This window comes from Rhinolophus sinicus, linkage group LG06, assembly GCF_036562045.2.
Source record: "Rhinolophus sinicus isolate RSC01 linkage group LG06, ASM3656204v1, whole genome shotgun sequence".
NCBI lineage: Eukaryota > Metazoa > Chordata > Mammalia > Chiroptera > Rhinolophidae > Rhinolophus > Rhinolophus sinicus.
In genome coordinates this window covers 8425707-8451162 of record NC_133756.1, presented here as the reverse complement: position 1 = coordinate 8451162, position 25456 = coordinate 8425707, and the positions used below count along the sequence as shown (strand labels likewise).

General features: G+C 62.1%; 3 protein-coding genes across 15 annotated transcripts in view; 2 read left to right on the top strand and 1 right to left on the bottom strand.

The window, feature by feature from the left end:
- The window catches only part of AGRN (agrin), a 33948-nt gene extending 30549 nt beyond the window's left edge, over nucleotides 1-3399 (top strand). For 5 of the 11 annotated variants that reach the window (XM_074334347.1, XM_074334344.1, XM_019712097.2 and 2 more), the window contains 5 exons: nucleotides 201-224; nucleotides 751-783; nucleotides 1075-1299; nucleotides 1731-1834; nucleotides 2023-3399. In XM_074334347.1, the coding sequence (XP_074190448.1) occupies nucleotides 201-224; nucleotides 751-783; nucleotides 1075-1299; nucleotides 1731-1834; nucleotides 2023-2180 (544 nt within the window). In that variant the 3' untranslated portion in view covers nucleotides 2181-3399. The remainder of the gene's footprint in view (nucleotides 1-200; nucleotides 225-750; nucleotides 784-1074; nucleotides 1300-1730; nucleotides 1835-2022) is intronic. The other 6 variants (XR_012497125.1, XR_012497124.1, XM_019712098.2 and 3 more) reach the window with 2 other exon arrangements.
- A 2146-nt stretch (nucleotides 3400-5545) lies between these two features.
- On the top strand, nucleotides 5546-17123 carry LOC109434844 (tyrosine-protein phosphatase non-receptor type 11). 3 transcript variants are annotated; one of them, XM_074334343.1, is made up of 15 exons: nucleotides 5546-5625; nucleotides 11123-11245; nucleotides 12052-12249; nucleotides 12795-12981; nucleotides 13058-13177; nucleotides 13285-13398; nucleotides 13522-13618; nucleotides 13720-13799; nucleotides 14186-14341; nucleotides 14549-14680; nucleotides 15399-15553; nucleotides 15666-15733; nucleotides 15821-15908; nucleotides 16042-16139; nucleotides 16284-17123. In XM_074334343.1, exons 1-15 carry the CDS (start codon nucleotides 5612-5614, stop codon nucleotides 16322-16324), a joined length of 1671 nt encoding a protein of 556 aa, XP_074190444.1. In that variant the 5' UTR covers nucleotides 5546-5611; the 3' UTR covers nucleotides 16325-17123. The 3 variants fall into 3 exon arrangements, with proteins under 3 accessions (XP_074190444.1, XP_019567730.1, XP_019567729.1); XM_019712171.2 differs by having other exon boundaries at nucleotides 15821-15969; XM_019712170.2 differs by having other exon boundaries at nucleotides 15821-16139.
- An 808-nt stretch (nucleotides 17124-17931) lies between these two features.
- On the bottom strand, nucleotides 17932-25256 carry RNF223 (ring finger protein 223). The gene is made up of 2 exons (XM_019712122.2): nucleotides 20737-25256; nucleotides 17932-19290 (listed from the first exon to the last, which is right to left on the bottom strand). Exon 2 carries the CDS (start codon nucleotides 19279-19281, stop codon nucleotides 18481-18483), a length of 801 nt encoding a protein of 266 aa, XP_019567681.2. The 5' UTR covers nucleotides 19282-19290; nucleotides 20737-25256; the 3' UTR covers nucleotides 17932-18480.
- Nucleotides 25257-25456: the final 200 nt, after the last annotated feature.

The window sequence follows — 25456 nt, the reverse complement described above, 5'->3', positions numbered from 1 at the left end:
CGAGGCCTGGGCGCCCCCTGTGCCCTCTGCTGTGCGTCTGGTCCTAGCTGCACACCATGTAGGTCGAGACGCTGGACGCTCCACATCTGCCTTCTGCTTGGTGGCTGGGAAAGGCAGGCCCAGCGTCCACCTACTCCGCCTGCCCACTGCCTTCCTCTATCCTCCTTCCTTCTCACTGTCTCTGTCTCTTTGTTTCCAAGCGAACTGACCAATGAGATCCCAGCGTAAGTAGCACTTCGGCCCCACCTCCACCTTCACGCCACTCCCCATTCTCTGCTCCTCATCCAACAAGTCCCCGGTGGAACTCCCATCCCTCATGGAGGAGGACGAGGCTGGGGGCTGTTCGTGCTGCACGAGGCTCAATTTCCTAGCTTGGAAGTGGGTGTCACCCCCTCCCAGGATACATGCTGAAGGCCCGTCACCATCTACTCCCTGCAGCCATTCCCCTCACCATAGGCACCACACATCCGCACATGCACATGAGCATCCATGTGTGCATACATGCAACGTTCACATGTGCGTGGGGACATCAGGGCCCTCTCCTGGGCAGGGAGCCCTCAGTCTCCATTCCATGCCACCCCAGGCCTCACCTCTTGAACTGTGCACCTGGCCTGGGTGTGTTGCATGTGTGTCATTGCCAGGGTTCCGTGGTGGGTGGACGTGGGGGCGGCTGCTGCGGGTCTCTCCCCACCCTGCCCTGCAGCCTGTCTACCCCGTGCTCATCTGCCTCCCTCTCTTCCTGCTTCTAAGCCCCAAAGCTCCAGATTCCAGGGCCCTTCATAGGTAAGCGCGTGGCACCCCAATGCCCGCTGTCTTCCCGTCTTTGATTATCTCTACTGAGCTGTCCCTCCGTCTGTCCACCTCGCTCCTCTGCTCCTATGTCCGGTCCCACCTCCCACCATCCGTCTGGGCCATCTGTCCCACTGTTGGTGTCTGTCCACCTGCCCACCCAGCTGCCACCGGTTGCATCGGCTGTCCCTGTGGCTTCTGCAGTCGTGGCTCTTGGCCCCCTACCTTGTCCACCCTGTACCCAGCCACCCTCTGGGAGCCCCTGACCGTCTCTCTGCCCACCAGCGAGAAAGCGCTGCAGAGCAACCACTTCGAGCTGAGCCTACGCACCGAGGCCACGCAGGGACTGTTGCTGTGGAGCGGCAAGGCCACAGAGCGGGCCGACTACATTGCACTGGCCATCGTGGATGGGCACCTGCAGCTGACCTATGACCTGGGCTCCCAGCCCGTGGTGCTGCGCTCCACTGTGCAAGTCAACACTGACCGCTGGCTGCGGGTCAGGGCGCACAGGTCAGCGAGGAGCCTGGGGCACACCAAGAATAGTGGCGGGAGGTGCCTGGACTTGCCCAGCCAGGGCGTGCTGGGTCACTGGTGGCTCGGGCGGGGGTGGGCAGGGACAGCTGCCTGACCCAAGGTCACAGCCAATGGGGAGGAGGGACAAGAGGACACAGCAGTTAGGGCCAGAGAACCCCTGATCTGAAAAGAGTCCCTTGTTCACCCACTGGTTGAGGACATGTCCCTCTGGTCTGAGCCCCCTCAAGCAAAGCTTGACCCACATGACACCCCCCTGCCCTGGCCACCAGGTACTCTTCTTAGGATCAGTGCCACCTCGTCCTGGCTGCCAGGGGTGATACTTGGTGGCGGTCCTGGGGCTTAGGACCTGGAGGTGGCAGGGTAGGCCCTCTGGAGACCTGATGGCCTTGCCCCACCCATACCCCCAGGGAACAGAGGGAAGGTTCCCTTCAGGTGGGCAATGAGGCCCCTGTGACTGGCTCTTCACCACTGGGTGCCACGCAGCTGGACACAGACGGAGCCCTGTGGTTGGGTGAGTGTGTTGGGGGGAAACTAGGGGAGGGTCTCAGAATCTCTGATGGACAGACCCCACCCCCTGGCACTGACAGGCTCCAGGTAACTCATCTTGTCATTCAGGTGCTGGTGGGTCACTGTGCCCGCCAGTGACCTGGCCTGCCCATCACTGAGTCACCGTCGGGTGGCCTTTCCTGTGTCCTGCAGGAGGCCTGGAGAAACTGCCTGTGGGCCAGGCCCTGCCGAAGGCATATGGCACAGGCTTCGTGGGCTGCCTGCGGGACGTGGTGGTGGGGCGGCGGCCACTGCACCTGCTGGAGGACGCCGTCACCAAGCCTGAGCTTCGGCCCTGTTCTGCTCCTTGAGCCTGCCACAGCCTGCCGCCCACCCTGCTGTAATTATTTTCTATTTTTGTAAACTTGTTGCTTTTTTGATATGATTTTCTTGCCTGTGTTTTGGCCGGAGGGATTCCTGGCCCGTCGTCCCTCCTGTACAGGCAGGTGAGCTGCAGAGACCAATTCGGTGCCGAAGGACTCACAAGGGTGACGTGGCAACATGGAGGGCTTGGCTCGGATGGCGGCCTCAGAACACGCCCCTCCACCCCGGGCCACCATGTCCCAGCCCCTCGTGCTGTGCTTCCCTGCGTCTACTTGTGCTGGGCCCTTGTGTTCTCTGGCCTATCGGCAGACCCCACACACACATTACCCATACTGCACCTGGCGAGGCCCGTGTCCGCACAGCGGGAAGCCAAGCTCTGACTGAGCCGGTACTTGTCCCGCGTGCTCCGTGAGTGGGCCATCCTCACCAGGAGTAACCTTAAACCTGGCTGGGCCCTCTGTGCCAATACTGTGACTAAGTAAAGACGTTACTGTTGGGGCCACTTTGTGGCCCCCCTGCCAAGCTGCGCCCACCAGTCCCAGGGTGCTGGAGAGCAGAGGCCCGGCCCAGGCCTGCTCCGGGGGCTCTGGCCCTCAGCTGGCCCTGCCTGTCCACCCATCCACCTGGACATGGCTGTGTTTCCTTCCTGATGCCTCAGGCCCCGCGAAGAACCCCGTGAGGGAGCGGACCACTGTGTGGTATGGTTGACGTCCATTGCCTGCTTGCCCGGGCAGCCAGCACCCCCTCTCAAGGACAGATGTCCAGGCCTGACCACCAACCAGAGTTCTTGATGCATGGATTTTATTTGCTATCTGGGGCACGGGCATCTTTCCTGTCCTGGCCTGAGAGCAGCTGAGGACGCTGCACAGCAAGCCCTCACTTCACTTCTGATGTGAGGGGTGGTTACCCTTGTCCAAGAATGACCAGGGGCTGGCCGGTTTCTGACCAAGGCCAAAGGGTGGGTGCAGGGGTGGCAGAGATGGCTGCGAAGCCAGAAATGCCTTAAACTGAAACATTGCATCTCATGCCAACGCACCCCACCCCCCACCCCACTCTCCCTTGTATTGGTGGGGTGGCAGTCCCAACTCCCACAGCTAAAACTGGGCTGTGAGGCCCAGGGACTGAAGGGAAACCCGTGTGTCACATTACTAACTCCAGTCTGTGTGTGTGTCAATCACCGTAAAATAAAGTCTGAACACGTTAAAAGAGGTGCTCGCGTCTGTCCCGCCAGCCCCACCTGGCTGGCTTCTCTCCTGTGGCTTCATATTCAGCCTCATGGTGGCACATGCTGCAAGCTCCCTTAGATGGCTCTGGATGGAGGGGGTCCCTGCACTGAAGTGAGGGGCTGCTTTGGCGAAGGACCCCATACAGTGAATGTGCACACTTGTGCATGGAGCCAGTGGGGCAGGGCCCATGGATGTGGCATTCCAGGTGGCCTTCTTGGGGGTGGTCTTACAGGCACCCTCCACACTGCCCCTGTGTGCATGTGTATGCGTGTGCATCTGCATTGCCCCTGTGTGCATCTGCGCACATGTCTGCCTATGTGTGTGTGCCTGTAATCCCAGAATGGGAAGGGGGCTATCTGAGGAGATTGGTCTTGCTGCACTATGGGCGGGGAGGGCCATGGGGGAACCTGGGGGAGTGGGGGCAAGGGGCCCTTTTCACTGGCGCAGGCTGGGAGACCCTCAGCAGGAAACTGAGGGGTTGGGCCTATGCAACAGCTGTGAGCCTCTAACCAGGAGCAGGAAAGAAGGGAGGGTGTGTGGCCTCCTCCCTGGAATTCCTGACTTATTAAAGATATCTGTGTTCTTTTTTTGTTTTGTGTCAGTAGAAAAAAAAATGAAAATAAGTGAAAACCCCCATAAGCTCAGCATCCAGGTGTCCCATTAGCCAGCACAGGCATTCACATTCTCATCCCTTATGCATTAACGTGCTCGTCAAGAGAAAAATGTGAACGTGGCCAGGCAGCTGTCACATGCTGGGAGTCAGGGAGGAGAGAGGCCCCAAACCCCCAGGTGCTGGGGGATGGTGAGCAGGGGACAGTGGGCACAGGGAATGGGGCAGGACTAGCCTGGGACTCCAGGAAAAGTCTGGGAAAAGCTGACACTCCAATGCAGACCTGAAGTGTGAGCAAGTTGGAGGGGGACACTAGCTGAAGGAGGGGAAGCTGGCGGCCCACGTGCAGGATGGAGGGACCATCGGTCAGGGTGGTGGGAGCCCGCAGATCCCGCGGTACCTGGCAGACCTGGGAAGAGGTTTTGGGGCTGTTTGAAGAGCTGCAGGAAGCGCCTGGAGGAGTTGGAGCACAAGTGGAGTAGTCAAGACTTCATCAGAAGGGTACCTGCTGTGTGGGACAGAGTGCTGGGGCCCAAGGGCAAATGGAAAGAAGGGAGGGGTTTGGGGTAGAATGGAAGGGTCTGCGCTGGGTTGGACTCAGGGTGGGGGAGGCACTGATGGACATGAGGTGCTGGACCACTGTGATGCATCTGGAGGGGCTGGACTTGGGGCCCTGTCCTCCAGGGTGCTCCCCCGCAGGCCCGAGAGGCAGCCAGTGCTTCTGGAAGGAGGAGGGGCTCTCAGTGCAGGACCCTCAGGTGGCCAGACTGTCAGCAGCTGTGGGTGGGGATTTGGGATCAGGAGATGGAAGCAGTAAAGGGCACCACTCCTGAAAAGGTGGTGGAGAGGGGCTGGGCAGGAGAGGCCTCGAGGTTCCTAGTCCTGAGGGGATCTAAGGTTGAGAGCCCAGGTGAGGCCCCCCCCAGGGACAGGCTCCGGAAAGGCGGTTCGGTCACTGGGGGTTAGTGGGGCAGAGGTGGCCGCAGGCCGACCGACAGGCAGCTGAGGTGGGGGCAGCTGTAGCATGAGCAGACCCCCTGAGATTTGGGGGTGTGAGCATCACTTAGACGGTGAGGAGACCGGCGGCCGGCAGGGAGGGTGGCGGCCGCGTGGCAGGGCTGAGACCGACCGAAGGCCTGGGGATCACGTAGGATCATCCCACCTGCAGCCTTCTGCGGTCTCCCAGGGTACCCTCCGCCCCTCTTTCCTAGGCGGTGCCCGCGAAGGCCTGGAGGCTCCTGGAAGGAGGCACCCGGGAGAGCAGGACCCGGCCGGCTGATCCGTTTTTGATAACTCGGACGCGGCCGGGGGCTGGGGGCCGTACCGCACCTTCGCCCTCCGAGCCCGGACACGCGTGTGAACCCCTCGGTCTGAAGCTCGGCGCCCTCGAAAACGGGCTTTCATCTCCACTCCAGCGACGCAGCGAAACGTGTGGGCGCGGCGCCTTTAAGGAAGCCCGGGGTGGGGCCTCGGGATGGGGCGTGGTCTTTGGGCGGGGCTTTTAAAAGTGGGCGTGGTTTCCTCGGAGCGGCCCGAGGGCGCGGCCGCCTGGACCCCGTGGAGCGCTGGGTGCGGAGCAGACATGACCTCGCGCAGGTGAGCCTGGGCTGCCCGGTGGCCCGACTCCGCGACTCCAGGAGATGCACTTGGGAACCGCAGGCGAGATGCGACTCTGGGACGTCTTGCACTCCCAGCCCGGTCACCCCCAGGCTTGACACCCTGACACCAACCCCCCACCGCCACAGCCAGGGCCAGATGCCTGTCTGGGTCCAGCCCGAGGACAGCCTCACTAGGGCGGGTGGAGAGGACTCTCTCCCATTGGGGGCTGGGCCTGGGTGGAGGTCAGAGGTGCTCTGACCCTAGGGTACGGAATGTGCCCTGAAGGTGGCGGGTGGCAGTGTTTGGAGCCTAGAGTAGGCAGCAGGTGTCAGGACAGTGGCAGACCCTCCCTGTGTCCCCCCTCTGGATCCCTTGCCCTGCTCCAGGCTCCCTTTTGGCCACCAGAGATGTGTTCCCCTTGGCAGGGCACCTCTCCCTTCCCTAGGCCAGAAACTGAGGGCAGAAGCAGTAGGAAGTCCCAGAGGGTCTAGCCTCCCTCTCGACTTGGTCCCTTGGCCATGCCTACTTGCAAGGACCAGCCCTTCCTCAACAGGCTTAACTCCCCTCTTAGGGGCCAGGTTTAGGGGCCAGGCTCCCTGGCAGTAACGAGTGTGAGAGCCAAACAGGCCCCAGGTCTCCGGCTTCCTGCCTCCATGGAGAGTGTGACAGGAACTGGCACTTCCTGCCCTTTCTGCCGAATCCCTGCTCCCTGGGTGTGTGCACACACACGCGTGTGAGCTCAGATTCGAGAATGCATGTGCATGTCAGTGGGGAGCCACACAGGTATAAGACACATGTTACTGCTTCCTGTCACATCCAGAACACCCTCTTCTGGTGATTCGTGAGGCCAGAGGTCACAGGAGTGGTCACCCTAGACCCTGAGTGAACCCCTAGATCTAGGAGAGGCTGGGCAAGGTCTGATGTACAGGGCCCACAGGGCTTCTGTCTGCCTGAGCAAGGTCCCCAGCCCAAGGCAGAGACCCTTGCCTCCCCCACCTCCCACCAGCAGTGCCTCAGCAGTGAGGGTCCCAGGACCCCTGCGAGGGGTGTTGTAAGGAGGCTGGCTGCCTGGCACACTGGCCTCGGCAGGGTCATGGGCCCTCTTGGGCTCAGGAATAGTTGGTGTGAGTTGGATCTCTAAGCACTCGTTAGCCCTAAAGTCCCAGGGTTCCAAGGTTTAACATCCAGCTGGAACTCAGGGAGGAGAGGGTTCCAGGGTGTGGTTGGAGTGACCCCTTGGGCTTCGGTCAGCCTTGCTCTTATTTGTCCCCGGGCAAGTTTTGGTGTTTGAGGAAGGCCATGTCCATGTCATGTGTGTGTGACCCGGGGACAGCCTGGGAAAGCCCCGGGTGGGGCTCTGCCCACCATCGCCAACCCCTCCCTGCCCCACCCTCTGATGACCATCTGGACTGTCACTCCTCCAGCCCCTGGGCCCCTGCCCACACCTCTATCAGGCCTGGGCAGGCTGGACCAAATCACAAGTAAAGCCCATCCCCCGCGCCTGCCCCCGCCCCATGTCCCTTTCCCATGGCCCTGTGGTTTGTGGGTCAACGGGCACCCGCCAGCCATCGGCACCACTCACCCCAGGGCTCCCAGCTCTGTGGTTTGATGTGTTGATAGTGGTGCCTGGGAGAGGGCTGGGCCCTGTGGGGAGTAGCTGCTGAGCCCCTCGTCAGGCAGCTTTTCAGTCCAGGGGTTGGACAGGAAAAGCACGGTTTGGTTAACTTGCTTCCGTATAGATAGGACGGAACTTGGTTGATTGAAATTCCTCTGGGAAGCAGTGGTGGTGGTGGTGGGGTGCTTGCTGGAGCCTGGGGGCCTGGAGCAGGAAGATGGGGGAGGGCACTGCCTGTGCTCTGTGAACCTCAGCCCTGGAATTCCAACCCAGGGCTCCTCTCCACTGCCCGTGTGCCGCCCACCATCACAAAAGTGTCTGTCCTGCAGGCGTGTCCAGCCCCTGTATCATGGATGGGCATGTTGACAGGCCATTCATGTGTCTCCCAGGGTCGGAGCTGTGCCATCTACAGATGGGACACCAAGGTCATGCAGGGAGCTGGACCAGTCTATGGCCAGTCTGGGTTCAGGCTGATCTCTTAGGTGACCGTGCTGTCCTGGGATCCTGGGCGCAGACTGGGCTCAGCTGGGCCTTGAGAGGCCCAGGCTATTAGACTTTCTGGGGGCTCAGTACGCCCGGCCCACCCCCATACCCCCCTCCCTGGGCCTGCCTGGCCCTGTCACCACGTGGTGAGTCACTGACCCAAACGGAGCAGCAAGCCCTTCAGCACAGAGGTGACCCTGGGCTCTGGCAAAGTGGGGCTGTGAGCATTGGAGACGGCTTCCTACTTCTTCCCCCCATCAACCAGGGGCAGCAGGCTGTGCCTCCAGGGTGGGTGGGGGGACATGAGGCCCTGCCTGGTCCTGGGACGGTGGGAGGGCGCTGGTGGGAGCTGTTGCAACGTCTCAGGATGCCCCACCCCTGGAGATTTCCACCTGATAGACCCAGTGGCAGCGTGTGGGGAGGAGAGGGTGATGGAAAGTATGATTGAGAGCCCTTGGAAGGACAAACAAGGTGTCGTTCTCCCCTCTCTGTGGCTTTGACGCTGGGCCTCCACCCTGAACCCCTGCCCCCGCACTCTGGGCATTGCCCATCTTGGACTTGAGTCTGAGGCTGCTGGGCCGGGGGAGGGGGCATGTGGGCACAGGATGTGGTTCTGCAGAGTGGGCGTCTGGGGGGGTCAGAAGCTTGTTGCTGGGTTCCAGTCCCCTCTGCAGCGTGTTAGTGCCAGTCCTGGGATGGCACGAGGCCATCGCCCTTTTCCTGGTGGCCTTGCCTGCTCTCTTGTGACTGGCCCTGCAGGTCACCAGGAAGCTTCCCTGGCAGCCTCACCTGCTGGACCACTGGACCAAAATTGCCCCCAGGCCTGGCTCCCCCATTTCAACCAGAGTGGGAGGGAGCTCAGGACACCAGGCCCAAAGCTCAGGAAGTGCCTGACTGGCGGTCCTCCCTCCCCTCAGGGAGTATTGCTTGTGCTGGGTGGCCCTGGCCAGGTCACCTGAGCTTCCGGGCCTGTCTGAAGCAAAATGTGGACCCTGGGGATCCATCGAGGTCAGAGCAGAGCCTGTCCCCATGGGCGTTTATGTTTAGTGGTGAAGACACAGGGTGACAAATAAACACAAAAGCACGTATGTGCCTGTCTGCTGTTGACAAGTGCCACATATAGAACGTAGGGGCCGGGTGGAGCTGGACTGCTGGCTGGGGAGGGCCTCTCAGGAAATGTGAGCCGTGCCCCATGGGGGCGGGTGGAGATGGCCAAATAAGGTCAGTGAACAGACATGGAGAACGGGGGTTCCCAGTGAGAGCACACTGGGTATGGGAGTGCTGGACGGGACCTAGTTCTCCCGTGAGGGCCACTGGCCAGCTTGAAGTGCCTTGAGGTACACTTTCTGAGAAGCCCTCTGCTCTTGGCTGTAAGGTCAAGGAGCAGGACAGGTCTGGAATCAACAGTGTAGGCAAGAGCTGGTGGGTGCTGCCCAGGGCAGTGGAGGAGTGGTCAGCCCTGAGCGTTACTTGGGAGTTCAGCCAACAGGGCACTGATGGACAGGGTGGTGGTGCTGGGAGAGAGCCGGGGGCTGCCCCCTGAGAGGGGCTGTGTGGTGGCCCCCTTCGCTGAGTGGGGAGGACCAAGGTCGGGGGCTTTGGGCTGTTATCAGGAGCTTAGAATTTTGCAACTGTTTGGATAGACATGCTGTTAACCTTTCCAAATGGATACTGAGAAGGAAGAGTGGGGTCTGTGAGTTTGAAGCTCGGAGCCCAAGCGGGGCTGGACATGTAGGCAGGTGTAGGGCAGAGGTGGGGGGCTCCAATATCCAGGGGTTAGAAAGAGGAGGCGGAGGCCCCAGCTAAAGACCCCGGCCACATGGGGCAGACAAGGGAGTGTGGGGAACTCGGAGGATGTGTTTCTAGGAGGTGTGGTCCACTGTATCAGATGCTGTGAGGACCGAGCTCAGCACACAGCCCTGAGCTGAGGTCTCAGTGGGGCTGGAAGGCGAGGGCACAGGTCTGGGGGCACTTGGGCTAGGATGGCAGTATGAACCCACGCAGGCCAGAACTTCTTGTGTTGGTGATGTTTGTGTCCTGCACTGTCACCCTGGCTGTCAGCAGGGAAATGTGGCCTTTGTGATGGAGGAACTGGAATCTGGTTGAATTTTAATTCATTTGTGTTCACATCCCACATGCTGTGGGCTCCCATGTTGGACAGTATAGACCAGGAACACAGTGGCCCCATGGAGGGGTCAGGGAGCTGACAGCAGGGCACAGGGGGCCTTTGGGAAGAGGAGGAACCAACAGCAGGAGGGCCCGCAGGGAGGAGGGTCCAGTGGCTTTGAAACAAGAGATGTGAGCTGACCCCATTCTAGAAAGATCTCTGTGGGGGCAGCATTGTCCTTTTCCGGCTCCCATCTCGCGGGTCACTGTGGGGGCAGGCCAGGGTCCAGCCAGGGCACAGCAGCCCTGCCCGACGTGCCCAGGTTGTGACTGGGGGTGCCGCCTTAGGGGCCTCGGTGTAGGGGTTGCAAGGCAGCATTGTTGAAGTTGGGGGTCCAGATGCAGGTCCCTCGGTGCACCCTCCCCCACACCGTGTGTCATCTGTGCAGTGAACAGAGGACACCTCCGAACTAGATGGATGGTAGACCAGGTTCATGTTAGTGTTACTGCTGGGGAGCTGCGGGGGGGCAGAGCGAAGGGGCCATTCCTTCATCTGTTCTCTCCCTCGTCCCTCATTCAGCCATTCCTGCTTCTCCTTCCTGACACTCTGGGACTACCACACAAGGACAAATCAGTCCTGGGCCCAGAAGTCCCTGCCCTAATGGGAGGGGGGACACACTGGGACAAAAGCCACTAGGGTAAAGAAACCAGCAGTTGTGATCTCAGACGTGGACTCGTGTGGCCTTGCAAAGGGCCCTCGCTGGCTGTCCCTGTGGGAGCTGGGGGCTGTCCCCCATCTCTTGGGGGAGGCCTGGAAGGAGCAGTCGCAGGGAACCCGGGCTGGGGCAGGAGGAGGAGGCTCCTCTTAGCCTGGAGCCCCCTCTCCAGCCCCTCACCAACACCTGCCCCATGGTCAGTAGCTCCCGCTGGTCCAGCCACGCTGGCTCTGCCTCTAAGGTGCAGCCATCCATCCACCCACCTGCCTATGTCCTGGCCCACCAGGCAGCCGTGCACATTCAAGTACATGTGTTAGTCCCCAGGCGGTGTTTTCGGCCCTGAGACAGAGCACTGCACAGCACTGCCCATCTGTGTCTCTGGGACCCACGGCCCTCACACCCTGAGGTCACTGCCCAGGGAAGGTGTGAGCTGGGGGCAGCCCACATAGGTGCCAAGGGCAGGTGCCATGTAAATGGTGCCGGAGGCTGGGTGTGGGGCAGGATTGGGGGGTTGTACCCTGTGCCCATCGTCTCCCGGCTCCCTGGCATCTCCAACTGGCTATCCTCATTCCAGGTGGTTTCATCCCAACATCAGCGGGGTTCAGGCGGAGCAGCTGCTCTTGTCCAGAGGCCGGCATGGGACCTTCCTGGCGAGACCCAGCACGAGCTGCCCAGGGGGCTTCACACTGTCTGTCAGGTGGGTGGGAGCAAGCCTGTGGCCCCAGGAGGCTTCAAGTCTGAATGCCCACAGCTGGGGGCACAGGTGGGCATGAGGATCCCCAGTCCCCCCGAGGAGTGGTAGGTAGCATCCTGGGTAGTGAGGACCCTGCTGGGGGCTGGACACCGAGAGCTCTGGGGGGGCTGGGGAGCCTGGCCAGGCAACCTCTGGGCAGGAGGGAAGCATTTCTAAGACTCTCAGGGAGGTGGGTCCTCTGGAGGGGCTTTTGGGGGGGCGGGCAGGGGGCTGCAAGGGCTGTGATGGCACTCCTATCTTCAGGTATGGCTGGAGCCCATGTGTGGGGAGGAAGGGTGGGGAGTGGACAGCCAGACCCATGTCCACCCTGGATGGGGAAAGATCAGTCTATGAGAGAGTGGTGGTCTGGGGAAGGGGCATTGCAAAAGGGCTCTAGATCTTTCCAGGTTCTTTGCTGAACCTGAGGCATCAGGCGGGAATGAGGTTATCCCTCAGGCTGGACTTCCCTCACCTTGGAGAACTGTGTTCTTCCCTGGGGCTCCTCAGGCCACGCTGTGGGCCTGGGAGGAGCTGTCTTGGGGACCTGTCTGTCCCCAGTCATCTAGAGCCTGGGCCAGTGGTCTGGGGTGAGGCAGAGCCTGTCGTGGAGGGCTGCCTGCACACTGGCTGAACTGGGGCCTGGCCTTGGCCTGGGCTGTGCCACGCAGAGGCCAGTACCTGGGGCAGGAGAAGCCCAGACGGTCTGGAGGCTGAGGGTGGTGACAGTGGGAGCGGCCTCCCAACAGCGGCTGGCGCACCCGCCCTTTCAGGCGCCAAGATGAGGTGACCCACATCAAGATCCAGAACACAGGAGACTATTATGATCTGTATGGTGGGGAGAAGTTTGCGACGCTGGCGGAGCTGGTGCAGCACTACACCGGCCAGCGGGGGGCGCTTCTCCGGGAGCGCAGCGGGGCCCCGGTCGAGCTTCGGCACCCGCTGGGCTGCCAGGACCCCACGTCCGAACGGTGAGCGGCCGGAGTCTGTGCAGTATCCGAGGAGGCTTCTGGGTGTCCTGCACAACCCTCCCCTGGGGCCCGGGGCATCATTTCCTCTAGGTCCCAGGCACCGGATGCAGGCGTTTGTGTGTGGCAGTAGTCCTGCAGCCAGCCTACCCCTGCCCTCCTGGCTGGTGATGTGGGGTGAGCGGGTTCTTCCAGCCTCGGTTTTCCCAACTGCACTGCTGAGGCCTGAGGGAGCTGCACCCGCCAGGTTAGGGGGTGGGGCGGCTCTGGGGAAGTGGCCCTTCCCCTTCTTGCTGAGGACCAGGCTGCCACCTGGTGGCCAACCCGGGCCCTGCAGAGCCCTCCTGTCCTGCCTCTTGGGAAGGTGAGGGTCAGGGTGGTGGGCGGGGAAAACTGTGACCGGCTTGGGTGGACTGCTGCCTGCGCCCCTGAGGTATTTGTGGGTCTGTCTGGGAGCCTTCCGGCTGTATCTGGGTCTGTGCCCCCCTCACCTTGCCAGGCTGTGACCCCCAGTCTCACCTGTGCTCCCACCCCCTGCCCCTGGTCAGGTGGTACCATGGGCACCTGTCTGGCAAGGAGGCTGAGAAGCTGCTGTTGGAAAAGGGGCGTCCGGGCAGCTTCCTGGTGCGGGAGAGTCAGAGCAAGCCTGGGGACTTTGTGCTTTCGGTGCTCACAAAGCAGCCGGACAAGGAGGACCACCGACCACCGGTCACCCACATTATGATCCGCTTCCAGGTGGGAGGCAAAGCCAGGATGGGGGTGGGGCTCAGCGGAGGCAGCAGCGGCCAGACCCCTCACTGTCGTCCCACAGCCAGACGGGAAGTACGACGTGGGAGGCGGGGAGCGCTTCGACTCCCTCAGCGACCTGGTTGAGCGCTACAAGAAGAACCCCATGGTGGAGAAGTCGGGAGCCGTGGTGCCCCTTAAGCAGGTATGCACCCTGATGTGGCCTTGGGAGCCAGAGTTGGTTGCTCCCAACCCAGGGAAAAGGGCGCCGAGGGACCCTGCCCAGTTTGGACACGGGCCTCTCCCTGCCAGCCCCTCAAGGCCACGAGGATCACTGCCGCAAGCATGGAGAGCCGCGTGCGGGAGCTCAACAGGCCCACGGATGTCGGCGAGAAGGCCAAGCAGGGCTTCTGGGAGGAGTTCGAGGTGCCAAACTTCGTCCTCTGGCCGGAGGAGGGCCGGCAGAAGGGCGCGGGTGGGGACTGGGATGGGTGTTGGTGCCTCTGGGGGAGCTTCGGATCTCGGCTGAAGCCTCCTCCGCCTTGCCAGATGCTGCAGCAGCAGGAATGCCGGCTCTTGTACCCCCGGAAGGAGGGACAGCGGCTGGAGAACAAGCCCAAGAATCGCTACAAGAATATCCTTCCCTGTGAGGGGGCGGGGCCGCGGGTGGGGGCGGGGCCGCTTCCAACCTCGGGTCATCTGCCAGAGGGGTCCTCTGGAGACCTGAGCGGAATCTTCCCTTCCCAGTTGATACCACCCGTGTTGTCTTGCGTGGTGTGGACGACAACGTACCTGGAGCCGACTACATCAACGCCAACTACATCAGGGTGGGTGTGCGTGAGGCAGGTGTGAGTGGCCAGCTGCAAGTGTGGCCCAGTGTGCATCAGACAGGACACCTTGAGCCCTGTCCTGTCTGGCCACATGCCAGTCTCCTGTCCCATTATGAGCCTGGAGCTCCTGCTGGCAGGCCTAGGAAGAGGCAGGGCCCTCAGGCCTCAGTTATTTGGGGGAAGGGGTGTGGCAGTCCCCAAGGGGTCCTCAGAGGGGGCTGGACTAAACATTGGTCCTAAGCTCCTCCCTAGCCTATGGTGGGAGGGACTTTGTGTGTGAGCCACCCAGGGTTACTCTGCATATCATTTGCATAGACTTGCACTTGTTCTCAGGCACTTTAAATCCTGGAAACAGTAGGCAGCTGACCACCACCCCTTTTCAGAGTGACCCAGAGGAAAAGCCAGGCCATGGACTTGGCAAGGTATACATCGCGACCCAGGGCTGTCTGCCAACAACAGTGTCTGCCTTCTGGAGGATGGTGCACCAGGAGAACACACGTGTCATTGTCATGACCACCAGAGAAGTGGAGCGAGGCCGGGTAGGAGCTCAGGCTTGTCCCCATGTGCTCATCTGGACTTGTGCCGGTGGCTGGCCTCGCCTTGCTTCTTCAGTATTCGGGAAGCTCTGGGGATTGGGGAGGGCCCTAGAGAGCCCCTGTGTGCATGCATGTGTCCCTGCAGGGCACAGGGGCAAGGGTGCTGCTGGTGGTCTTGCAGCAATGTTGATGCAAAGCACTCCCTCCCAGAACAAGTGTTTCCGATACTGGCCAGAGCTGCATGGCAGCCAAGAGTACGGCTGTGTGCACGTGTGCAACGTGGCTGAATACCAGTCCCAGGGCTACTGTGTGCGGGAGCTGCAGGTGTGGCGGCCAGACCAGGTGAGCCTTGGGGGCAACGGGACGTGCGAGGCCAGAGTCAAAGTGGTCAGGGAGTCCCCAGGTCTGCGCTGGGGGTGAGGAGGGCCTGTGCAGGGAGAACCCCCTTCCTGGCTCCACCCAACCCCACTGACCTTGTTGGCTTCTGTGTGCCTCAACCCAGTGGGCAAAATCTTGGCCTGGGCCTGTTGAGCAGTGTTCACAGGCAGGCCACATTCTCAACACCAGGCCCCAGGTGCCAGCCGGGGGACTCGGTGACCTCACACCCACATTGGCCTCGCCCTCCACAGTCTCCTCCTGGCCCATCTCGGCAACTTCAGTCTCCTGTGTATGCCAGTGGTGCCTACTTCTGTCGCAGGCACAGATCCTTCCACCGGTCCCCTCTGTCCAACAGACCTCTCGCGTTTGGCCCTTCCCAAATAGAACTCACTGCCCCCAAAACCTGCTCCCTCTTCCCTTCCCCAGCACTTGAGCCAGCTGGGGCCATCTGTGGGGCCCCCCAAGCCCTCAATCCCCTATTTTCCTGCCGCGCTGTCCTGCTCAGCCTCGGCTCAGCTGGTTACTCCTCCTGGCCATGGTGTGCCTCTTCCTGGTTCATTCCCTGCGCCCCTCCCACCTCGGGGGTCACAGCAGTTCCGGACTTCTCTGACTCTGTGGCCCGGCCCCACCTGCGAACTGCCCAGACTTGCCCGGGTTGCGCTCACCGGCTCACCCTGCCCAGGAGGAGCCGCCACGCACAGTGAAGCATTACCAATACTTCAGCTGGCCCGACCATGGCGTCCCCGCCGAGCCCGCCGGAGTCCTCGGCTTCCTAGAGGAGGTGAACCAGGCACAGAGAAGCACGCCGGGAGCCGGACCCATGGTGGTGCACTGCAGGTGCGACCGGGGGCGGGGCGGGGGCGTGGCCACGCGGCGTAGGTGCTACCCGGGGCGGGGCCACGGCTTTGTCCGGTCAACTCGCCACAGGCCTCCTGGTCGGTCCTCACAGCGCCGGCATCGGACGCACTGGCACCATCATCGTGATTGACATCTTGGTGGACCTCATCCGCAGGCAGGGTGAGCCGCCCCTCTTATCTAGCCCCGTCCCTCCCATCTAGCCATGTCCCACTCTCCCGGGCCCGCCCTGAGCGCACTCATCCCCAGGGCTGGACTGCGACATCGACGTTCCCAAGACGATTCAGCTGGTGCGACGGCAGCGCTCGGGGATGGTGCAGACTGAGGCGCAGTACAAGTTCGTGTATCTGGCGCTGCAGCAGTACATCCAGGGAGAGCAGCTGCGCCTGCGCGAGCAGGTGGGGGCGGAGGCGGGCCAGGGCGGGGCCTGCGCGGGCATCACCATGGTGACCGGCGTCCCCACCCCCCAGCGCGAGCCGTCGGAGGAGCGCGACTATCAGAACGTGGGCGCGGTGCCCGCCGACCTCGGTCATGGCCCCGGACCTGCGCTGTCCCGACCGCCCACAGCGTGAGTCAGGGCGTCGTGGAGCAGAACCAGGCTGGGATCCCGGGGTGTGGGGGGGGGCGGTGTCCCCGCCTGGAGCTGGGAGGCCGCGGGGGCGTGGCCGGGGCGTGGGTGCCTGAAGAGATGAAACTCCTTCTCTACCCGCAGGACCCCAGAGACCTACGGCGGCGTGTACGAGAATTTGCTGAGCCTCGGGAGGTGAGAGGCCCCGCGTTCCCGCGCCCCGGGTGCAGCTGGAGCCGCGGAGGAGGTCCTGAGCCCAGGAAAGCCGGCCTTCGCGTTCTTCAACAGACTGCGTTTAGGATAGTGCAGACTGTGGCTTGTCCAGGAGCGCTGGGGGAAGAGGTCCGGGAGTCTGCTCCTCAGACCCACCCACCATGCCTGGACTCCCAGAAATGGGGAGAGGCAGTTTGTTGTGCCAACTGGTGCCTCTGTCCCTTCAGGGGCTCCCAGGTGAGGGTGGAGGGGGCAGGCCTTCAGGCTGTGGCTTGTCTCAATGTGGGAGGCCACCAGTGACCATGTGTGACCCTGTGTGTCACATGTTTGAGTGTCGCCCCGTATGTGTGACATGAGTGACCAGCAAGGTGGTGGCCAGTCCGTGCTTGACCTGATTAGCCACGTGTCTGTGCCCAGGCTCCTTTGTATTCTCCAGAGCCCTCCTCAGCCCTGCCACAGTGGTGTGGTCTGGGATGTGGCCCGAGCATTGGCTTAGTCTCTGGCCATGACATTGTGGTCCAAGCTGTGACATTGCGGTCACAGGTGGATACGTGCATGCTTGTTGAATGAGGGAATGCTGTGAGATGCTCATGTGACTGCACGTGCAACCTCATGTGCCTGGCCCTGCCCATGATGAGGGCGAGGCTCGTGTGTGCATGAATGGTGTGTGACAGGTGCGATGTCACTGTCATGTGGTCCACTGTCACACGCATCTTCCCATCCCCAATGGTGCTGTGGCTTTGTCATGTCCTCAGTAAAATGCCGTTCCCAGTTCTGTGTCTTTGTTGGGGCCCGGGGAAAGGGTGTGTTTGGGTCTCCACAACTGAGCCCAGCGTCTCCAGGGTCTCCCCACCCTAGCCAGAGGCCCAGCTGGTTGGAGCAGGAAGTCCTGGGCTTTGGGGTGAGGGGTGAGGAGGCTGAGACTAGTACAAGCCAGAACCAGCCTGGCCTCTCTTGGCCATGCCAACCTGGTGGTACAGGCTTCCCGGGGTTGATAGCAGAATTGCGTGGGGGTGGCAGTGGGGGCTGGTAGGACTTTGCCGCTTCACCAGCCAGGCCCAGAGAAGTCTGCTGGAGGGACCTGAGGTCTGTGGATCTTCAGGACACACTGGTTGTCGCCATCTCTGCTGCTGTGCACCCTTAGGCCTCAGTTCCTGGGGGGCCGTGAGGTTCTGCAGCCCTCCAGTGAGGGCTTCCAGCAGGATCCCTGGTGGGGCCTTGCCTTCTTGGGGGTGCGGCCCTGCGTGACCACAGTTGAGCACGGGGAAGGAGGGCTCTGGACCACCAGGCCAAGGCCTGGCCCAGTCCCGGGTGCTCTGGGCCCTCCCCACCTCCCTGGGGGAGCTTCACGGTCCTGTGAGACAGCAAGTCCAGAACGGCTGCAGCCTGTCCACAGCCCAGAGGGGACTGGAGTTGGACTGCCTAGAACCTGGGTCCCACCCACCCTAGGAGCTGCTGGGAGTCTGATCCAGTGGGAGTGCTCTCTGGATTGGGGTCGGGCTAGACGGTGGGCTTTTCTGGAGGGAGGGGCCCAGTGGTGTAGGGAGGCGGGTGCACAGGATGAGGACCCCATACCAAATGTGAATACAAAATAATTTATTTAAAATATACAATTCAGGCAGGTGGGATGGGCAGTGGGGGGCTGGGCTCTGCCGCTGCATTCTGTCCCCTGGTCAGAGGGCAGGATCAGCACCCCCAGCCGACGGAAGGAACCAGCCCTGCCTGGGGAAACGTCTGGGGAGGAGTTGTGGGTGAAATGTGAAAATAAGACAAGAATGGCGAGTCTCTTACTTCTGCTCGAGGGGCCACCCCTGTGAGCGAGTCACTGTGTGTAGGGAGGCTGCTCGCCAGGCTGTCTGTTCCAGGCCTCAGTTTCCGCATCTATATGATGGGATTTAGGGCGTGGTCTCTGGGGCTCATAGGAGCCTGTGATTCTTGGAGGCTTTGGGGACCCTTTTGTCCACCCCATCAGGACCAAGCCCCTTACACTGGGGGGCAGGTGAGCCAAATGTAGCGTTCAGAGATGTTAGGGCCTCTCTGGGATCCCCGGGGGACTGACTCTCAACAGCTGCTGCACCTGTGACTCCAGCTGCGGGCTGGGGACCCACGCATGAAGCACGGGACAGCCCTAGTTGTCCGCCAGGGGCCGGAGAGAGAAGGTGGTTGTGTAGGTGACGGTGGCCGTGGCAGCGTGGCCGGGGGGCCGGGTCAGGCAGTGCAGGCTCCCGGTCTTGAGCGCGCACTGCACAGGCCAGAGCACCATGCAGAAGACCACCAGCAGCAGGGCTGTGACCAGCGCCATGCGCCTCCAGTCCCCCAAGCGCGCCCAGCAGCGGGCCAGGCGGCTGCGGCGGCGGTGGGCGGGGTCTGGGGCGGGCGTGGGTGGGGCGGGCTCCGCGGGCTTGCTCAGGCCCACGTCCACGCACACGAAGCTGGGTGCCGCGAGGCCGGGGGCGGGGGGCGGGGCCCGGCAACATAGCTTGGTGCCCTCCAGCCACACGGACTCCTCCCGCCGCAGGTGCGCCGGCATCCTGGCTTGCAGCTGCCGGCTGGTGCGCAGCGCGGGGGCTCCGGCGGCAGGCACAGCCGTGGGCTGCCGGCAGAACGGGCAGGGCACAGCCTCACCGCCAGGTCTGCCTGTTGGCTGGGCGGCTGCCAGCCGTGCCAGGCACTCTAAGCAGAACACGTGAGTGCAGGACAGCTCCTTGGGCGTCTTGAAGATGTTGTCATAGCCAGAGAAGCAGATGGAGCACTCCAGCGGGGAGGCCACCTTCTCTGAGCCAGGGGTTCTGGGGGACCTGGAGCCACTGGCCGAACCGGGGGACCTGGGGTTGCTGGCCGAGCTGGGGGACCTGGGCACCATGGCTGTGGGGCTGCTCTGGCCAGGGGGCGGCATGGCCGTGTGCCACACCTGCTGGCCTGATGACATGGCTCTGAGCTGTGGGGCAAACAGAGACCACCGTGAGTGACCACAGGCTGCCCCTTTCCTGCAAGGTCAGCCTGTGGCTCTCTCCATCCCTCTTTTGCCCAGCATTAGTCCCAAAGAAAAGATCCCGGGAGGGACATGGCCCACCTGTGGGCAGCTCCAGAACGTCCCACCTGTCTCCACTCCAGGTCTTTCTGCTCAGGTAGTAACCCCGCCCCCTCCTGCTGAGGCAGGGGGCGTGTCCTGGGGTTCTCAAGCCTGATGGGCGTGGGGGTGGGTGTCTGAGAAGGGAGGCCGTGTGCTCACCGGTATCCTGCTGACTGCTTGGTGGACGCCACTTGCTGGCCCTGTGCTATCTGGCTGTGCCCCCTGGGCACCAATAAAGGTGATGATGCCAGTGGCCCACAACAGTTACTATTTACATCTGGGCTCTGCAAGGCTGGGCCCAGGTCTTGTGACACACACAGCCAAGGTGCAGAAACGGCAGCTCTGAGGGTAGGATGACTCAGCCAAGTTACTCAGCCAGTGGGCCCTGCACGCTCCTAAGAGGGTATGGCTCTGGGTCAGGTGAAGTGGGTTTGAACACGGACCCCAGTGTGGGTGCCTGCTTGGGTTGGCGCACGCCCAAATTGCAGGCAGCTGTGTAAGGGCAGGTGCCAGGCCTGGCTGGTGGGGGTTAGGATACTCGGTCTGGGGGCTGGGCTGAGCCAGTCAGTCTGCGGGAGATGGGGACGCCTAAGTAAGGAGGGGTGCTGGCCCGAGGAGGGTGTCTACTGGCTGTGTCCCAACCCATAGGGCCAGCTTGTCTGGCTGGTGACAAGGGCCTGGTGCCATTCCTAAGCCCACTGGAGGGGAGCGGGAGGTAAATGGGCCCCACTGTCCCCTCTGGGCCGAGCACACAGCTTTGTCCTCCTCCTGACCCATTTCCACAGGAGACCTTGTCTCTGTTTCCCTGGCCAGGCTCAGGTGACCTGCCTGCTGACCAGGGCCCTCCCCAGGCCTGTCGCCACCCCAGGAAGCCACATGGTGGACAGAGGAGACCAGGGCCTTTGGGCCATGTGACCCCATGGAGCTCAGGAGGCCCCCCCAGAGTTGACCGCCAACCTTGACTTGCTGGTCAGTCCAGGTGAGCCAGTGGGATGACTTGTCGGTGACATGCTGTGAAGGCTTGGGTGTTGCTGCATCATGAGTGACTGCAGTGAGTCACGGTGACATCACTATGATGTCACCAGTACCACCCCACATCTCGGCATGAGGTGTCATCATGTCCTGATGACAGTGGTGGCCGCAGGCTAAGTGGCAGCCTCAGCATCGTCTGGGGGACTGTGAGCTGCCTGCCCCCACCCAGCCGGTGTGCGCCAGGGAACCGGTTTCTTGGCACTGAGGCCTCACCCTCCTCAGAGCCGCCCCACCTGAGCCAATGCGGGTCAGAGGTGAGTCCCAGCGAAGCTGCCTTACCTGGCGGCCAGGGGTCAGTGGTGCTCCAGCATGGTCCTCCTGGCTGGCCACGGCCAGGTACTGAGGCTCTGAGCTCTCCTGTTCCAGCAGCCTTCCCTCCTTCTCCTCTGGGCCAGGCCCGGCCTGTGTGCCACCTGACAGGTGTCCCTTCACGGGGCTGGTTGCCAGCAGCTATCTCAGTGTCCCTGGTCTGGCAGGTGCGCCCTTTGCTGTGTCTCTGACAGGTACTGTGCAGAGTGATGCGTGTGTTCCTCCAGGTGTGGCGTGCCGAGGCAGGTGTGCATTCTTGGGCTGTAGGTCCTGGCAGGTGTATTTATATACTTGAGGTCATGCTGGCCAGGGGCGTGGCCTTGGGCCTCCGGGATTGGCTGGCCTCCCGTCCTCTTCCTGGCAGGCTGGGTGGCAGAGGGCCGGGACTCAGAGGTGAGGGGTCAGAGTCTGGGGTGGGGCTGGAGGGTCAGTGCAGGCCTCCATGGCCTGGGCGGGCACTAGGGGGGTTGGATGCCTGGGTAAACTTCTCCAAAGCCCCTGGGATACTGGAACAGCCCTTCCGGAACGAACCGCTCAGCTCAGAGCTGCTCTTCAGGGCCCTGATAGCTCCTGTGCGTCTGGGTGGGTCCCCCCATTCACCGGCTCAGCCCAGCCCAACCCTTCACACCCTGTGCTCTCACTGCCTTCCTGCCCCCCCACCTGCCACCTCATGTATACGAACAGCCTGCTCACATGCGTGTGTCCATGTGCCACCCAATGTCACACACATACCACCTCCAAACTTGTGATTCTGCTGCCCAGCCCCCACCCTCTGCAGCCTTTGGGGGAACTCCCCATATCCATGATATCCCTCATGCCTCCAGGCCTGAGGTCATGGCAGGCTGTCCCCAGCTCCCTGGCCCTGCACACCTCAGTGTACATACAAGCTGGGCTCAGGGCAGTGGGCCCCCCACTGCTGAGATGGGACCCCCATCACGAGCCTATGGGGAGGGGTGCTGACTGTGGTGAGGCTGGGAGTGGGGTCCACCCTGGGTGGCAACTGTCTTACACCCATAGGCTGGCCTCAGGCTGCACCCACCCACCAGCAGCTGCCCACTGACCATCTCAGCTTGCAGAGGCTGCCTGGCGCCAGTAGCACTAGAAGCACTGACAGCCACAGAGGTCAGAGGTCAGAGGTCAGCACCAGGAAGATCCTACCACAGCATTAGGAGGTGGGTGCGTGGGCAAGGGATCCCAGGATGAACGGGCCACAGGGAGGTGGGATAGGTGGGTGGCCGACTCATGGAGGCTTAGATGTCGGGGGACGTAGGAGGGGGTGGGACAGTGCCTGCAGGAGAAGGGGAGACCTGGGCTCAGGAAGGGGTTAGGGCACCCATGTGTTCCATGACGGAGAAGAGTCCCCGTGAGAGTCCTGATGAGGTGGTGGGGCCTAGAGAAGAGGGTGGAAGCCCAGGGAGGCAAGGGGGTCTCTGAGGGGATGGCGAGAATTCAAACAGAGGGTGGGGATTGAGCATAGGGAGCCTCTGTGAGGGCCTGGCCCAGCCTGTGCATTATGGGGCTCTGGTTCCCATGGGGATTGTGATTCGCGGATCACGTGCTTCCTCTAGGAAGTGTCTTCTTGGTCCCTCTGCTCTGAGAACACCCTCCTGAGGGCTCCTAGGAATATCCCAGCTCTGAGGTCACTTGAGCTCCACAGGAGACAGTCAGTGCCCAGAGGCAAAGGGACAGGAAGACCTGAGGAATGTACCATCTGGGGTGTGACAGGGCCTCACTGCACAGGAGGCGGAGCTAGACCCTGGTTCGGAGACCTGGCCAGCCCACTGGTCCCCAAACACCTGCTTGCTGTCCAGCCACCAAGTACCTCTGAGTGCGTGGGTGGGCTGCACGTGTCTTCATGTGCGTGGTGGGCGTGTGTGTACCAACACGTGCAACTGGCTGAATGTGACAGCATGCATGTCCCTGCGCGTGAGGGAGCCTGGGACTCACTGGGCTGGGGAGAGGACAAGGTCCTCAACGACATCCCCATCCAGTTGTGGCTCTTAGATGCGGGGGCCCTGAGCCCTCGAGAGGCCTGGAGTCCTGGGCTGACACATGTCGTCCTCAGCCAGGTGTGGGGGGGAGGAATGCACCCCACCCTGGCCATGGTATCCCCACCCTCAGGACTGGGGCAGCACTGGCTTCAACTCCCCAAGCTCTTCGGGGCACATAGAAAGGCCAGTACGGGGAGAGGCCCTGCAGGGCTCATGTGGGACCTGGGGTCCGAGGGCTGAGCCTGGGCTGTGTATTCGGGTCTCCTGGGTGCTGGACTCTGGCTGAGCCGCTCTGCTGGCACGTCAGGTGTACGCAGCCGTGCTGTCCCCCCGCCCCGTAGTGAGGGCCAGGTCCCCAGAGGTTGGCCTGGCTGCCCCTCCCCATCTCGCTATGGCTACTTCTGGGGACCGGTGCCTCACATCCACCTCCTCAAGCCCTGCTCAGTCCTGCTCTATGCACCCACCTCTAACGCCACTGCCACCGTGTGACCTTCCTCTTGCTGACCTCTGACCTCTGCTGGCTCTTGGAGCTTCTAGTGATAAGTGGATGAATGAACGAATGAGCTGCCGCTATGCCCCCAGGGCTGTGCCCACTGCCCAGCCTCCTGGGATGTGGTAGGGGAATGCAGCTCCCTAAAGGTCCCCATGGTTGTTGACATGGTGGGGGGTCAGGAGGATACAGGCACCCCACCTGCCTGCTTGGGCCTGAGTGATGACACTACAAATCAGCCTCATTTTGGCCCCTTCTGTGAGGTCCTGGAGTCTAGGTGAGGGCTGGGTAAGGGACTCGGGATAGAGAGAAGCTGGGGAGGGGCTGTGCACGCTCCCACTGCAGATGCCCTGCCCCGCCAGCTGCCCCCACCCACCTGCTTTCTGGCCTGGATGCCCATCAGGATTGGGGCTGGTGAGCCCAGCGATCCCACCCTCACTGTGGTAGCCCTGGGGCAGAGGGGGGCCAGCGTGGCTGGAGGCCAAGGGGCCAGGCCACATAGGCCTCCAAGGTCAGGAGGAAGGCATCACCAGTGGGGACTGCAGCCTGGGGTGAAGGGTCCTTGCAGCTGTGGGGGATGGGCAGAACCTGCAGGGCGGCCTGGGGGAGGGGCTTGGAGCTGGCCCAAATGACCCTGGGTTTCAGGGTGGGAGGAGGCTTTCAGGTGGGGACGAGCTGGGGAAGTGTCCCCCATCTGTTCCTGGCCTGGGACTGCAGGGCCCGACTTGCTGTCCTGGTTGAACATGGCTGTTTCCTGTTTTGTCCCCAAATTAGAAGCCTGGGTTGGGTGCCAACATGGGAGCAGAGGACGCAAGCCCCCTCCCTCCTCTGCTTCCCCCTCCTCAGGGACCCACGGGACTGGAGGGCTCCCTGACTTCGGGGGCCATGCACACACTGGCTGCGGGGTGTCCTCTCCTTTACTTGTGGTCCCTGAAGCCACTAGGGACCCTGACCCTGGTCTCCCCACCTGTGTCTGGGTCCCCCTCTCATGCAAAGATGACCGAGAGCAGCAGTGCTCACAGGGGCACAACCGAGACCCCCAGGCTGAAGTGGCAAAGTCCAGCCGAGGCTGCCTGTCGGGGGCAGGGCCCTGGAGCTGCTGCCAACACCCCTGCCTTTCCATGTTCTTCAGAACTCTTACCGGGGCCCCCACCTTGCGTTGACCACCAGGAGGTCACTGTCTCGCCAGGCACGCCTCCCTGGCCGTAGACATCCGCTCAGGGGCAGGTGGACCTGGGGGCAGCCTCCCTGCCGTGCTGGCCCTAGGGAGGCCGTTGGCTATGGAGGCAGGCAATTCCCAGAGTGGCTGTCTCCACAGCACAGCACAAAGCCTTGGAGCCCTCCGGTGGCCCCGTGTGCAGACACAGCTCTTCACCCACCCTGGTCTGGTGGGGGCTCAGGCCCAGGGCAGAGAAGATGCTCCCACAGGTGCCCTGACAGCTGTAAACCTGAGTGGGCCTTCCCAGGGACAAGCGAGCAGGTGTCTAGAGACATGCCATCAAGGCAACAATGGTCAAATGGCCAAGAATGGGAGAGGCTCCCTGCTGTCCCTGGGGGGGCCGTCCTACCACAGCTCAGGCCTGGCCAGCTCTGGCCTGGACGTCCCGGTAGGAATCCCTGGCCCCTCCTTGGTCCTCCCACCATCAGTCAGCAAATGTCCCATGCTCACCAGCCCCTCCAAACAGTCGTCTGCCCTCGGCCTGAGGAAAGACCTGCCTCCCTGAGGTGACTCTAGCGGGCACTGCCCAACTTCCTCCTGGGGACTGAGCTGGGTCCCAGGGCAGCCATCCTTACTCATGGGTGTCCTGTCTGTGCAGGGGAGCCTGTGGTGACCCGTGATTTCCATGCTCCCCACTAGGCCTGGTCATTTTACAGAGAAGCCCCCCTAAGAAACACCCACACTTTTTCCCATCTCAGATCCTGACAGGGCTGGGGGCCACTGGGTTACCCTTGCATGAGGCAGCTTGGGGCAAGCCCCGTCTCCCAGGAATAACGTCCTGAAGGGTGGGGGCTCTGTGCGGGAACCAGCATGGCTTTTGAGTGGGGGGTCCTAGTCCATGCTCAGGGCTCACTGCTGCTCTACTCCCCGTCCTCCTGTCTCCAGCGTGAGGCAGCACCCTCACTTGGGAACAGATAAACTTGGAGAGGTGAGGATGGGGAGAGGAAGCCCTGAATAGTTTATTTGACACTGATTTCAAGCCGGCTCTCT